This window comes from Antrostomus carolinensis, unplaced genomic scaffold, assembly GCF_000700745.2.
Source record: "Antrostomus carolinensis isolate BGI_N321 unplaced genomic scaffold, ASM70074v2 scaffold6045, whole genome shotgun sequence".
Taxonomy (NCBI): Eukaryota; Metazoa; Chordata; class Aves; order Caprimulgiformes; family Caprimulgidae; genus Antrostomus; species Antrostomus carolinensis.
The window spans coordinates 22,370-36,030 of record NW_010318344.1 but is presented as its reverse complement, the minus strand read 5'-3'; the positions used below and the strand labels follow the sequence as shown (position 1 = coordinate 36,030).

At 38.5% G+C, this 13,661-nt stretch overlaps 1 protein-coding gene across 1 annotated transcript; it reads left to right on the top strand.

Moving 5' to 3' along the window:
• The first annotated feature begins 256 nt into the window (after positions 1 to 256).
• Positions 257 to 12,782, top strand: RPF2 (ribosome production factor 2 homolog). Its single transcript, XM_010168856.1, has 9 exons — positions 257 to 383; positions 1,227 to 1,264; positions 1,978 to 2,017; positions 5,527 to 5,608; positions 5,701 to 5,777; positions 6,320 to 6,419; positions 10,769 to 10,871; positions 11,862 to 12,006; positions 12,382 to 12,782. The coding sequence occupies exons 1-9, from the start codon at positions 327 to 329 to the stop codon at positions 12,559 to 12,561; spliced, it is 822 nt and encodes a 273-aa protein (XP_010167158.1). The 5' UTR covers positions 257 to 326; the 3' UTR covers positions 12,562 to 12,782.
• The last annotated feature ends 879 nt before the right edge of the window (positions 12,783 to 13,661 follow it).

Below are 13,661 nucleotides of genomic sequence, written 5' to 3'. Positions count from 1 at the left end.
AAAGCCCAAGTCTGTAGAATCACCTTTGTTAGCTTAGGGGGACAGAGAGGAAGAGGAGTAACAGTAAAACACATTCATCTGAGACTGGGCTTTTAGCATTGATTGTAATTCTGCAGGTTGGGATTAGTTTGAGTCACTGAAACAAGTTGCTTGAACACTTGTTCCAATTCTTGTTTTGTTTTACTGTTTTCTGTGGTGTCGGGTATTGTTACTAATATTAAGTTTTTAACTTGTTAATTTATTTTTACAGAAAGCCTAAAACTAAGAGAGCAAAAAGATTTCTTGAGAAGAGAGAACCCAAACTTAAAGAGAATACAAAAAATGCTATGCTTATAAAAGGAGGAAATGCAAACTTAACAGTGACTGAAGTGCTTAAAGACATTGTAAGTTGTTGGACATAGTACGCACAACTTTAATTACATAGCCTTTTGTGCTACATCAAGAGTACCTTCCTTTCTCTTTTTCTTACAATTTGCATATTCCCTGCTGGAAGATCAAGATTTTCCTGCTCTCCCCATTCCCCAAATCTCAGACAGACCAGTACTTCAGAAGTGTCATTACCTACCCCTTGATGGAGATTATTTTCTTCCAGTTTCTTCTCTGCCAGAAGTTTTGAGCTAATTCTTTTTGTTGTTATCTTTTCCACGATTATCCAGTATATAAGGTGAAGTGTTACAAGTCCATTGGAAAACAAGATGAGGTACAGAATTGGAAGTGGATCACTCAGTTGAAGTCATATCCCAGAATCCTGTAAACTTTTTGTGTGTATTGATATGGAGCTTGCAGCCTTTCCCAGAACTTGGCAATCCTGTCTCCTAACTTCATGCCTGTAAATATTATAGCTGTTCCTGCACCCTTTTCTTTCCTTGTCATTTTCTTACCATCTTATGCCGACGATAATTGGGGTGTTGTTCACTCCCTGTTTTTCCTCATGCCCCTCAAAGCTGAGAGATGCCATTTCATGGCTTTGATTCCAGCTCTTTCTCAGTTATTTTGTTATTTCTTAGTTACTAGAAATAACTCATTCTGCAATTAAGCGGGAGCCAAGATTGCCAACAACTTGAAGGGTGTTGCTGTGAGCAGGCCTTTTGAGGTGCCTTCTTCTAGACTGATTTGTACCATTACTCTACTCCATGTCATTGTGTAACTTGTAGGGTTTTAGAAAAAGCACTGCTGTGCACTTAAATACGTGTTATCTCTAATACATTGAACTTTGTCTTTTGCAGTATGCTGTGAAGAAGCCTTTTGCTGTACTATATAAAAAGTAAGTGCTTTCTGACATCTTTTGAGTCTTCTGACAAGACAGTTTTAGGTAATTTCACAGCATGAATAGAGATGCTGGCTAGTGTTGGGGCTTGAGCAATGGAAAGGGTTCCAGAAAGCAACTGAAATTCATCATAGACTGGAAACAAGGTACACGTGATCAGTGTTGGTGCTGAGCCCAGTTCTGTGCCAGGTGTGATGGAGCAGGATTCAGCGAACTTGAACAGTTGGCTTCTCTGACTGATCTGTGCAAACAGCTGGAGAGGTTCTGTGTCTGGTGGGTAGGCTGGAGTTCTTGTATCCGAATTCTTATAAATTTGAGTTACAGATTATAATGATAACTATGTCTTGCTCCAAATGGGAACCCAGTATCTGTATGTATGTAGTGCAGAGACATTAACTACATAGCTAAATTTAATGTTGAATGAACAGGCAAAGACAGTTGTTTGTGAAGTGTCACTGGAAGCGGTCTGAAATCCAGGCCCCAGGATACAGAAAACGTGGAGGGAAGTACTTAAAATGGCAACGGCAGCACTAAGGAACTCCTGGCAGTATTAATGTGGCTTATGGTTTGAACTAAAACTGAACCTTTACTGCTGGAGTTTCCAATAGAAAGCAGAATTTTAATGTTTTCAGAGAACTAACTAGAAGTGCTTATCTGTGCCTGTTTTCCCTTTTTTTTTTTTGTAATCTTTTTATTTTTTTCCTTCTCAGGAAAAATATTACTAGGCCTTTTGAGGATCAAACATCATTGGTAAATATAAACCACGTCTTTTCTTATGACATTTTACAGCCTCAAAGTAATGAAGAACTTTGTTGAAGGATAGTTTTCTATTACTCTGAGGAACCAGATGAGAAACCAAGCTTATAGGGAGCTTGGATACGTTGAAGGCAGGGCTAGGTCTAGGTTTGCAGTGTCAGCAGGTGTATTTTTCTGATAGCTGCAAGACAGAATCATCATGCTCTAAGGACTTTGTCTTTATGTTAAATGCACGTTTGCATTATGTAAACTGACAGGCAAATGTAGGAGTCTGTAACACTATTATAAGTAACAGTGCTTGATATGAAAAGAAGAATAAAACATTTTATTTTGGTTCTCTAAAAGTCAGTCTTCTAAAGCGTCATGGCTTATGAACAACTTGTTTTCAAATCGGTGAATTCATAGGTTAAAACAGTTAAAAGGAGGGGTCATAGCTTTCTGTGTCTTCCTCGTGTTCAAAGAGAGGAAGAAAAGCCCATCAGAGTGCCACATGCAAACAGATGCATCAGCTGTGCTGGGAATTCTGTTCCAACATTCAGTCAAGAACTGTCAGAAAAATATGCAATTTTAGTTTAATATGTGTATTTGACCTGCAAAAAGGTTGCAGAAGTGGCTCTTCAGAGGCCTGGAGGGTATTTTGGATGGGGATGTGTGTTTGTAAATACATTTGGTGATATGTCCCGTCTGGATTTGGTGTTAATTCAGTGCTTTAAGGTCAAAATAATTTACTAGCAGGAAGGCAAAAAACAGAAGAATCCTTAGATTCTCTCTCACATATTTGCGCTTCTATCAAAGCATTACTTTAACTGCTGAAATGTTTCTGTTGTAAATGCAGTGTATGTATTTCCTTCAACAAAATGAGAGGAAGGAGATAGTGATGTACAGCTGTGGTTTTGCAATAAAGACAAAAATGTATTATCCCAAAAAAAGTTGTGTGGTTCCCAGCGATCGTGATTTGGTAACGTTTGCTCTGTGCCGCTGCTGACTCGCATAGGGAAATAAGGGTCAGCTTTCCAATGCATGAGGCACTTGTTGAAATAACTCACTGAAAATGCACACTGAAGTTGGGAATTTAGGAGTACTGTGAGTGAAGGAAAAAAAAATTATGTATACACACCGGGCACAAATGCACTTTCTTACCTGAAAGGGATTGTGAAAATAAAGGGGAAACATATCTAAGGAACTCTCTGTAAATAAAAAGGGAGAAGAGGGAAGCAATAGCTTTTTTAAAAAGTGAAGGCAGCCAATGCTTCAGTTGTTGCAGTTGTACTGGACAGTTGAGTTAAAGCATTTTTAATGTGTTAGGGACAAAAAAATCCTTGTAGTTACAGCACAGATACACCAACATAGAAAGTTACTTAATCTGCATTACTATTGATAATGAAGTGTTGTAGTATGTACTTCTGTTCTTGGCATGAAGCCATCCCTAAAATTTCGTGAGTGGAAAGGTAAACTTCCTGTAGGCAGTGAGGAAAGATTTGTGACATGATTTTGCTGAAACTAAACCTCTTACAGTCCCGTAGCTGGTTTCAGTCATACAGGAACGAGCTGATCTTCAGCTGACCACTGGTTTAAACTGCTGGTCTTTTCTGGGAAAACATGGCAGCTAAAATCATTCTGATATTTTAAAAGGAAGTCCTTCAGGGAACTAGAAAGATATGGGAAGTCAAATCAAGTTAGTTGTTTGTCTGTTTTTTTAATTTGGTTACAGGCATTTTTTAAAAGGGCAGTTTTGCAATATGTGTCATGTTGCAGTCTCTGCAGAGCACATTTGAGGCATTTGAGTTTGTTGCATCTTTTTAATAAAATATTGTCTTCATTTAGCCAGTTGTTCTGTTACCCACTGACCCCAGCCCACCTGGGAAGGGGAATTGGGAAAAAGGAAGGAGGCCTGTGAGTTGAAATGAAAACAGATTTAATGAAATAAGAACTAATATTTATACTAATACTAATATAAAATACACAAAGTTATACTCAGCTGGCGAAATCACAACAGTCACAGCAAGTGGGAGAGTAGGCTGGGAGCAGAATGATGGGTGAGACCCTCCAGAGATGGAGACCATTGAGGAAGAGAGACATCCCCAGCAAAGTTTCCAATTTATAGTGAGAGTGACTTTATGGTATGGGACAGTTCTGTAGGCCAGCTTGGGTCAGCTGCCCTGGCTTTGGCTCCTCCTAATCGTAGCACCTGGCTAACTCCAAACTGCTGAAGACCTTGATTGCTAAGGAAACCCACATACCATGGCTGGCCACAAACTAAAAGAAAGTGTCTTATCAACTTTGTTCTCACTGAATTGGGTGCTGCAGTCTTCTTAAAAATGCAGCTTTCCTGATTCTATGATTCTATCCTAGCGAAACCAAGAGAGGTGTCATACAGCTATTAGAAAATTTACATATCTCAACATCCAGTGATTAATGGAGCTGTATGAGCAAGTGTTTCAGGGGGATGGTTCTGTTCTCGATCTGCCTGCAGTCAGGATTTTTCAGGGACCTGGTGGCAGAGCTCGGTGCTGAGCTGTGTGATTTGTACATGCAGTTGATCCAGTCTAGGACTGCTCCTGGAGCATCTCTCCTGACCTCCTCGAGGGGCAGAGCTGCAGTGTCCTGTGTGAGCTGCTGCTGCTGTTGCAGGGGTGGGAGGAGATGCAGTGGCTTTTCCTGCTTCACAGCTGCTAAGTGCGGGTATAGAAACCCTGGTACTTCTGGGAAGTACTGAATAGATGTCATGTGTGTATCTCCAGGAGCCATGGTTGATACACAGAATGAGGAGCTGCCTTGAGAAGCAGCAGTGCATAAAAAGGCTTTGGAGTTGGACATCCTCAGAAAAAATTGCTGTAATGTTGGCTCTGGACACAACACCGTAATAGCTTCTCTGTCTAGTCCACCTGGAGAAAAGATCTTCTCTATGATAGTCACCACTGGCTTGGTTTTAAGTAGCATCTTAGACTTAAATAATAAATTGACATGAACTTGCTCTGTAGTAGGACTCCTGTGCCCAAGTGTGAGAACATTAAGAGTTTTGCAGATATTCCTGGGCTTGCTGTTGAGGGAATTAACTGGTTGTTCAGAAGCTGTTAGGCAAAGCTAATATGCTGCGTAAAGCTTAGATGAGTAACCAAAATGAGGCATTACAGCTGCAGCCAACTTGCAAATACTTAGTCTTCAGGCAAGGAGAAGTGGTTGAAGGAATCTTACGTAAAATCAATGAGGAATTATGAAAAAGGGCATTACAGATAAAATGGCAAGAAAAAAATGCCTGGCTTGATCTTTTAAGACTGCAATAGGAAATAAAAAAAAGAAATTAATTGTGATTTGAACCTTGAATCCAGATGTCAATTTTAGCTTATGTGGACCTGGATTTGCTCAAAGCTCTTCTGGTAAGTGCAGTTGCTCTTCTCATTAAGCAGCTCCTAAACTGACGTGTTTGTGATATGTACCTTCACCAAATATTTTAAACACTACAAATTGGAACTCACGAGTTCTGTTCTTTTCCTCAATTGTAGGAATTTTTTTCCAAGAAATCGGATTGTTCTTTGTTTCTGTTTGGCTCTCATAACAAGAAGCGACCTAACAACCTGATAATAGGTAATATGTCTCACTTGAGTTTTTATTTGGATGAAAGCTCTAGTTTTGCATGAACATTTCAATAGCTGGGTTTTCTTTTTTTACTTTCACAGGTCGCATGTTTGATTATCACGTCCTAGACATGATTGAGCTGGGTGTTGAGAAGTTTGTATCCCTAAAAGATGTCAAGGTTAGGAATCGCTAATTCAATATTTCAGTGACATCTACTGGTGGGTTTTTTTGGTGCATTGGGTTTTTCTGTGCTTTGAAGTAAGGACAGGCATTGTTCAGGAAAGCGTTTCATGCAAATCACAGAATCACAGAATGTTGGGGATTGGAAGTGACCTTGAAAGATCATCTGGTCCAATCCCCCTGCCGGAGCAGGAACACTTAGATGAGATCGCATAGAAAGGCAAAATATGAGGATTGCTAATTTGTGTACCCCAAGATGTGATTTTTATGCTCTGCTTTTTATTTTATTTCGGTTGTTTTGAGCAAGCTTGCAACTTTCTTTGAAAATTCATTTTTTAGACCTGGTTTATTTGTAATATTTTCCTTTTTAATTGAAAATTTACATTTACAAAATTTGTAAGGTGTCTATTCTGTCCATACTGATGACAGATCACAACAATTTTTCATTCAGTGTTGAATGACTAACCACCTATTAAGTCAATAATATGTTCACTAACACATTCTGAATTTTTGTTCTGTTTTAAAATTCTTAATCCACAGAACAGTAAATGTCCTGAAGGAACAAAACCTATGTTGATATTTGCTGGTGACGTGTTTGATGTAAATGAAGAATACAGAAGACTGAAGAGCCTTCTTATTGGTCAGTATTTTGATTATTTGAGCAGTGAGATTGCATAGATCTGGAGTGATATGATTTGTTGGGAAATGCTGGTTTGTCAGTAAATGCTTATGTTCAGCACAGAAAGAAAACAAGAACAGGCACTTGTAAGTTTCATGTTACATGAAATTAAAGTTAACTAATCATCATGACTGTTAGAGGGAGGGAAAAAAGACTAGCCTAAAAGACTCTGAAGTTGAAACTTTGTGTTCACTGAAATTCATGACTTTGTGGGAAAGTTCTGGCATTTTTCAAAAAGTCTTTTCCTTGTAATTGTACTGGAACATCACTTTTCTAGCCAAATAATATTTTTGAATTATCTAATTTGAAATTAGTGGATTAAGTTCAGAAAGTGGGATATTTTTGCCTACAGAAAAGTCAAAACAGTATAACTGAGCTTGTGTTTTCATGATGAAAGCATTTTCTGTTGGAAATTTGACCAATTCTAACAAAAGTGCCATTGATTAGAGTATTTGGAAAGAACATGTGCACTAAAAATCAGCTGTAAATAAAAGCTGTGTCATAACTTCAAGGCAGACTTGGAGCTTAGTAAAAAAACTGGCATAAAGTTTTGTACTATCTCAAGGTTGGAGGCTCTGGAGGATAAAGCACATTGTGTTTTTTTTCTGGGGAACTACAAAAAACTGCTGTACTTTTCTTGGGGTAGCTTTTTGGGAGTCATACAGTACTGTATCTCTTGACACTTAAAAAATGTGTCTTGGTTGGTAGAACTAGATCTAGTAAGTTGGGTAGTGTGTTTGTTCTTTTTAATAGGTTTCCTAAAAGTAGACTACTTTTTTTTTTTTTTTTTAAACACTGGTAAAATACTGAAACTGGCCAAATAAGAACGATCTTGTTTATTCAGTTATATTCCTGGGTTGTACCAGTTCATAATCGTACAGCTTTGCAGGGTATTCCTGTCACATAAAATGAATATTGGTTGGGCTGTTTTTTTCCTAGGCAAAGAGATAAATGATTGCTCTTTAGAAACAGACCTTAGAAATGAGATTCTTTTTTCCCTTAGTATTATAATTCCTTAAAGCAAGATGTTTCATCTGGAATGAAACTGAAAAGGGAGCAGGAGATGAGAAAATTTACATCCTCTCAATACGGGTTCTTGGGGATAGATGAATGGCTAGTAATTGTGCTTCTAAACCTAATGGTGCTTCTAAACCTTTGAAGGTGGGTGAATATTGAATATGAAGATAAGTGAGTTTTAATGCTGCATGTTTGTGTTGCTCTAACTGAATATTTACACTGCAGGAAGCAGGTGCGTTGTTTTCTGAAGTGTATCTTGTTCAGGCATCTGCACAGTGTTGGTGATTGGCATCCAGATGTGCTCATGCACCACATGATGAAACAGCTTGATACCTTAACTGGAAGACATGTATTGTTAGTTGCCAAATGACTAACTAGTCTTTCCTGTCCTATTTCTTTCGATGTTCATCTGTCCTTTCTCCTCTCCTATTTATTTACCTTCAATGACTCTGCAATCAAATGTACTCAAACCAACACCCAATCTTTCATTTGGAATGTACTCCAAGGACTCCAGGTCTTAATGTTCTGCTGACTTCTGTGAAATACCTAGATGCAAAACAGTAGACAAAGGAAAAGGTTAAGGAGTGTAAAGGCTTGAAGATAGATAGCACTAACCAATTAAAATCCTTTGGGTAAAATTCGACCTGCTTCAAAACTGCCCTTAGGGAACTGGTAGGGAAGAAGTGATTCTTTCTGTTCCTGCAAAAGATAGTGCTTTTAAGCTGCCAGAAAGCTGCAAAGAAAGATGAAAAAATGTCTTTATAACAACAACAGCAAGGATTTTGTTACTGTAGCAGTGTTGGGATCCCAGAGGGAGTATTAGGTAGCTAACAGTTTCTTGTTGCTGAAGCAATGCGATGCCAGTAAGCAACCAAGCTTTTATTGGCTTTTGTGGTATCAAAAGGGTTTATGCATGTTTGGAATATAATCTTACAGCAGTTCCTTTGCAAAACTAAAGGCAAGGGTGAATTATTGTCTTCATGGTAACCAAACCCTATAGTCTGCTTAAATTGTGAAGTGCAGTAAGTTATTTAGGAGAAATAAATGGCAGCTGCATTTTACTTTAGAGACCTGGGATGTCTATCCCATTCTTTCTCTTTTGGTTTTCGTTGCCTACTGATGTAGTAGCGTAGGAATTCATTTACGATTTAAGTCCTTGGAATGCAGTTCATGAAATTCTAATAACTTGTTATGCTTGTATTTATGAAATGTTTCATCTTGCAACACTGACTGCTTGCTAGTTCTGTTATGGCACACCCATTTCATCCTAAAAATGGCTAAGTGCTACGTGACTTGCTTATACGCTTTCTAAAATGTTGATTTCCAGGAGACCTCTACAATTTCAGATTGACCATCAGCTTATTCTTCATACATCCTTCCTCAGACAGACTTTTTTTGAGTGTCTCAAAAGATTTGTGGATTCCTTCTGGCTGAGAAAGGGATAGCTGGGAAATGTCTGGGATAGAGGTTGAACTCCACAAATGCTGACCGTAGCTACATAGGTTATGGTATTGCCAGCTTTTGGATGTGAATTGATACAAAGAGAAGTATATAGACTCATGTTCCAAAATAATTTAGGAATTTAATCTGGAAATGGGAAGGTCTTGTGAAGCTCTCTGCAGGAAAAAGTAAATTAGAAGTTCTGGAAACAAGTTGAGGACGAGAGGGAGAAAGAATTAGGAATGGAAAGAAAGGAGAAAGCAAGTCTCTAGTCCAACCAAAGCAAGAGTTGTAAATTAAGAATACATTAAAAAAACCTTCAACTCTCTGGGTATACTGAAGTGTAAGGTTTCTGCAGCTGTTCAGCATTGCCAGGAAACAGAAATTCCTGACCACCTGCATTTGTTGGAAGAGATCATCCTGCGGGTAGAAAGATGTATGATGCCACAGGAAAATATGAAAGGGAGATGTTGCCAATAAAACCACTGTAAATGTAAGCTTGTGTACCCACGAAGGGAAAATATATGTCAGAAGCAAACAAAATATTTTATTTGCAACTTTTAACCACAAGCTCAACCCACAAGAGGAGGAGAGAGAGTCTTTAATTGAACAAGGAAATTTTCTGGCTGGACTCCAGCTGATATCTGCCAGCAAGACTTTGTTTTGGATGTCACTCCAGTGCTGATACTCTTGAAAAAGGTAGTGGAGGAAAGACAACTAGCCGAGGGATCTGAAAATGGGACAGAACGGAAAAGACTGATGTGTTTTGCATCTGTTAGCAGTTCTCCTGTGTTTCAGCATTGCCCTGTCGTGTTTATTAGCACACCTTGTTCCCTCGGTCAAGGTCGCATTCTTTCTCCACCCTCTGCATATGTTGGACAGATTGCTGTGCTTATTGCAGGTTCTCTGATTGCACAGTATTTTTTTCCATAGCCTGATATAAGAGATGGCTCATTTTGTATTTAACCTGTATTTCAGGGTTCTCTTGGCAAACTAAAGTGTCTTATAGTTATGTGTTGCGTATTAAATGGAGAAAACATTAATTGTAATGATGAACACAGATTTACCTAAAGGACAAAAGTGTTTTGCTCTGGGGGAGGTATGAAATAAACAATATATCTAAACATTTTCCCCAAGTCAGAGAGAGAAAATGTAGATAAGAGTAGACAAGAAACAGTTTTGATCTGTTTTGTACTGGTTTTGATCCTTCTTCGTACTCTTCCAAATCTGGCTGTGATTAAGAATCTTAAGTATCAGTTTTTTGAATGATGTCTTTAAACAGATACCTGAACTAATGGCTTCTCTGTGTTGATCTATGTTTGGCTGAGCTTTAACAGAATAAGATACATTTGATTTTTCTTACTTTACAGCTGAATATTTAGAAGAGTAGACAATGCAGTTATCCCAATTAGCTTAGTAAAGCTAAGTTACTGCTCTGAAAGTGTATTTGCTCTTCTCCAGCCTCTTACTTTTAGGTAGCATATATATTGCTACCAAATTATCTCTGGGAAGTCACTGTGTTCCTGTCAGGTTTTCTACACATGTTTAGTTTCACCAGTGCAGGAGCTAACACATGCAAAGTTAAGTTTCTGTCCTGTGTTTTGGCAGGGCTGCAGTTTTAAGTAGTGTCTATTTAGTGAGATTCCCATTAAACATACAGATTCCTGGCTTTTCTAGAGCCATCCCATGTATAGCCTTGCTTAGTTAGATGCGATAAAAATACATAGGCAAGGAGTTCACATCAGTGATGTGGTGTGGGCCCACTAGGAAATAAAACAATTTATTATAGTCATCTGTTGGTTTGATTAGCAGCCAAGAAACCTGACATTTACTCTTTTAAAATATTCTTTTAGATTTCTTCAGAGGTCCCAGTGTGCCCAGTATTCGTCTGGCTGGTTTAGAGTACGTCCTGCATTTCACGGCTGTAGATGGGAAAATTTACATGCGAAGCTATAAGTGAGTATGTGTTTTATCCATTTGTTTGCTCTTTGGTACATGTGACAACTTTTCCCCAAATTTAGCCCGTAGTTGTGTAATTGAACTAGTTTGAGCAATAGTTTGCTGCATTTAAAACATGTAATGTGTAGAGGTGTTCCAGCATAATGCAGAGTAACTTGTACAACAGGAGGAAAACACTTAAGCCCTAAACCTGCTGCTTCCTCCCTTGTTGAGCTCCCCCTTCTAGCTAGGAGGATTGCTCTTTTATATGGTTGGATTAGTAAGGTGGAGTGAATGAATGTGGTGAATTCAGAGTAGTATCTGAAGTTCATAGACTTCGTCTGTTCTCAGGCTGATTTCTAGGACTGTCCTCACTTAGCTGTGTCAGAGACCGACAGGTGGTAGGCTGCAGGCAGCAATACACAAAGGAAAACAGGAAAAGGCAGGACAAGACAAGCTTTCTTGCTGCATTGGGCTCCACCCTGACAGTTCATGGCCTTGCCTTAGCAGACTGTGAGCATTCATAGCTTGTGTTCCATGCAATTTTGATTTCTCTTATAACAAAACCACTTTTATCAGTCTCATTCTTCAAAACAAACAAACTAAAAGTTTCTTGGTTAGCTCTCAGGTTACTTTGCTGTAAACAATAGTAAATATTCTTCGTGTCTATTAATACCCAGGGCACTATTTTGAATTTGAGGAGTGACATGGCTTTCAGGGTACTGGGACTGAGTTTTAACAGTAATACTGATAATACTGGTCTCATTAAAAAAAAAAAAAAAAAAGTCACATTAGCCAGGTTATATTTTGGGTATGTTCTAATTCTGATGGGACAGATTTAATATATTATAAATTGTTATTGACAGACATATTTCTCAGTAATAGAGTTAGCAGTAGCAATTGTTTTTCATAGTCTTCTGAACTATAGGATTGAACCCACCCTTTAGAAAGACTGATAAACCTTTATCACAGAGAACAATGTTGATTTTGGCTGCTTTTTCCTTCTAGGGTGCTCCTGAAGAAATCTGGCTGCAAAATACCAAGAATTGAACTGGAAGAGATGGGACCTTCATTAGATCTGGTTATGAGGAGGACACATTTAGCTTCAGATGACCTTTATAAGCTGTCTTTAAAACAACCAAAAGCCCTGAAGGTACATACGTTAGAAAGTATGTTACTTCCAGATCTATCTGTGAACAAGAGCAAAAGCTGGAGTATTTATTATTGTATATTTGACCAAACCTTACATTTATATAAGCCAACTGAGATTTCTGGGGCCACAGCACTTGTGTGGTGATCAACTGGCAGACAGACTCTCCTCTGGTAGCATATACAGACAGAACAAATCTTAGTCTCTAAGCTTAGAGCATACTCTAAGCTCCAGCCAGTGTATGCAGCCTTGCTTTTAGGCACCTGATTTGGTAGTTCAGTTACTGGTGAACATGATGGTAAGGCCAGATATCTGGCTTCTCACCAGAGCTCCTGCCGTTCTTTACTTGGAAATACTGATGTTCTTTTTCCCTTACAGCCTAAGAAGAAAAAGAATATCTCCCATGATGTGTTTGGTACAACTTATGGTCGAATCCATATGCAGAAGCAAGATCTTGGTAAACTGCAGACGCGAAAAATGAAAGGTTTAAAAAAGAGGCCAGCAGAGAAGTCAGCTGAAGATGGTGGGGTTAGTCCCAAAAAGTCAAAATCAGCTTAATAGTCTGGAACAGCTTTGAAAACTTTGTACCTTCAAATTTAGTATATATATTGTCATATAAATGTGTCGGATACAAAAGATTCAGATGCCGTTAGCTTTAGTTTTATAATAAAAATATTTTTAATGTTTTATCATTTTAAAGGGAACATGGAGGTGTTGAGTTTTAACATGGAACTTGGTTATTTAAAATAAAAAATGTGATATAACTTGCTTAGTTTTCCGAAGCTGAGTATTTATTCTCTTGGTGTTAGCAAACATATGCTAGTCAAGCAGGTGACTCATTTCCCGAACAGTTTTATGGCTATTATGTTGGGAACCCTTGATCGTTATAAATTCTGTGCAGGACCAGAGCAGTGTATATGCATAATACGTGCAACACAACTTCTCTCTTCATTTTTTGTTTATGTAGTTTATTTTTCACCCAGCTCAATAAACTATAAACCACTTTCTAAAGTGTGAGCTCACAGTGTGTGTCTGATGCCAGACTGTTTTTACTGATTGCACCAAGCCCTCCCTACTTTACACTTGCAGAATCAGGAGTGATTAAGGTGTTTTTACTGTGTTCATCACCATGGTAGCAAAGTGCCTGATGTTTGCTTTAGGCATAAATGAAACCTTTACAGTTTGAATTTCAATCTTTGATGCTTGATTTGTACCCAGAATGGAAGTATGTGAAGCAACCATGAAAGGTTGCTTACCTTTGCTTACCTCTTACCCTGCTTTCCTCCTAAGTTTGTGCTCATTGAGTTAGTGAAGACTGAGTTCAAGACTTGGGTAAAGGGGATGGGAGTTGAAGAGCTTAGTGAGACTTTGGTGTGGTGTTGGATGTTTTGGAACACATTGAAGAACCTTGTTTTTTTCCTTCTGCTTGTCTCTTTGGGAGCTATCACTGTGCCCTTTAGCATAATTATGGTAATAGTGTACACACTTTACTGTCAACACAGCAAGCTTGCTCATCCTAGTTCTGTTTTTAATACTTCATCTTTTCTTGTTACTTTTCTCTGTAATCAGCTGAAGTGTCACATTAGGAATAGGTGGTTTGTTACTTTCACTTGTCTTCTGCAGCCTGGATGGGAGCAGCTGGGCAGCTTTCTTTCCCT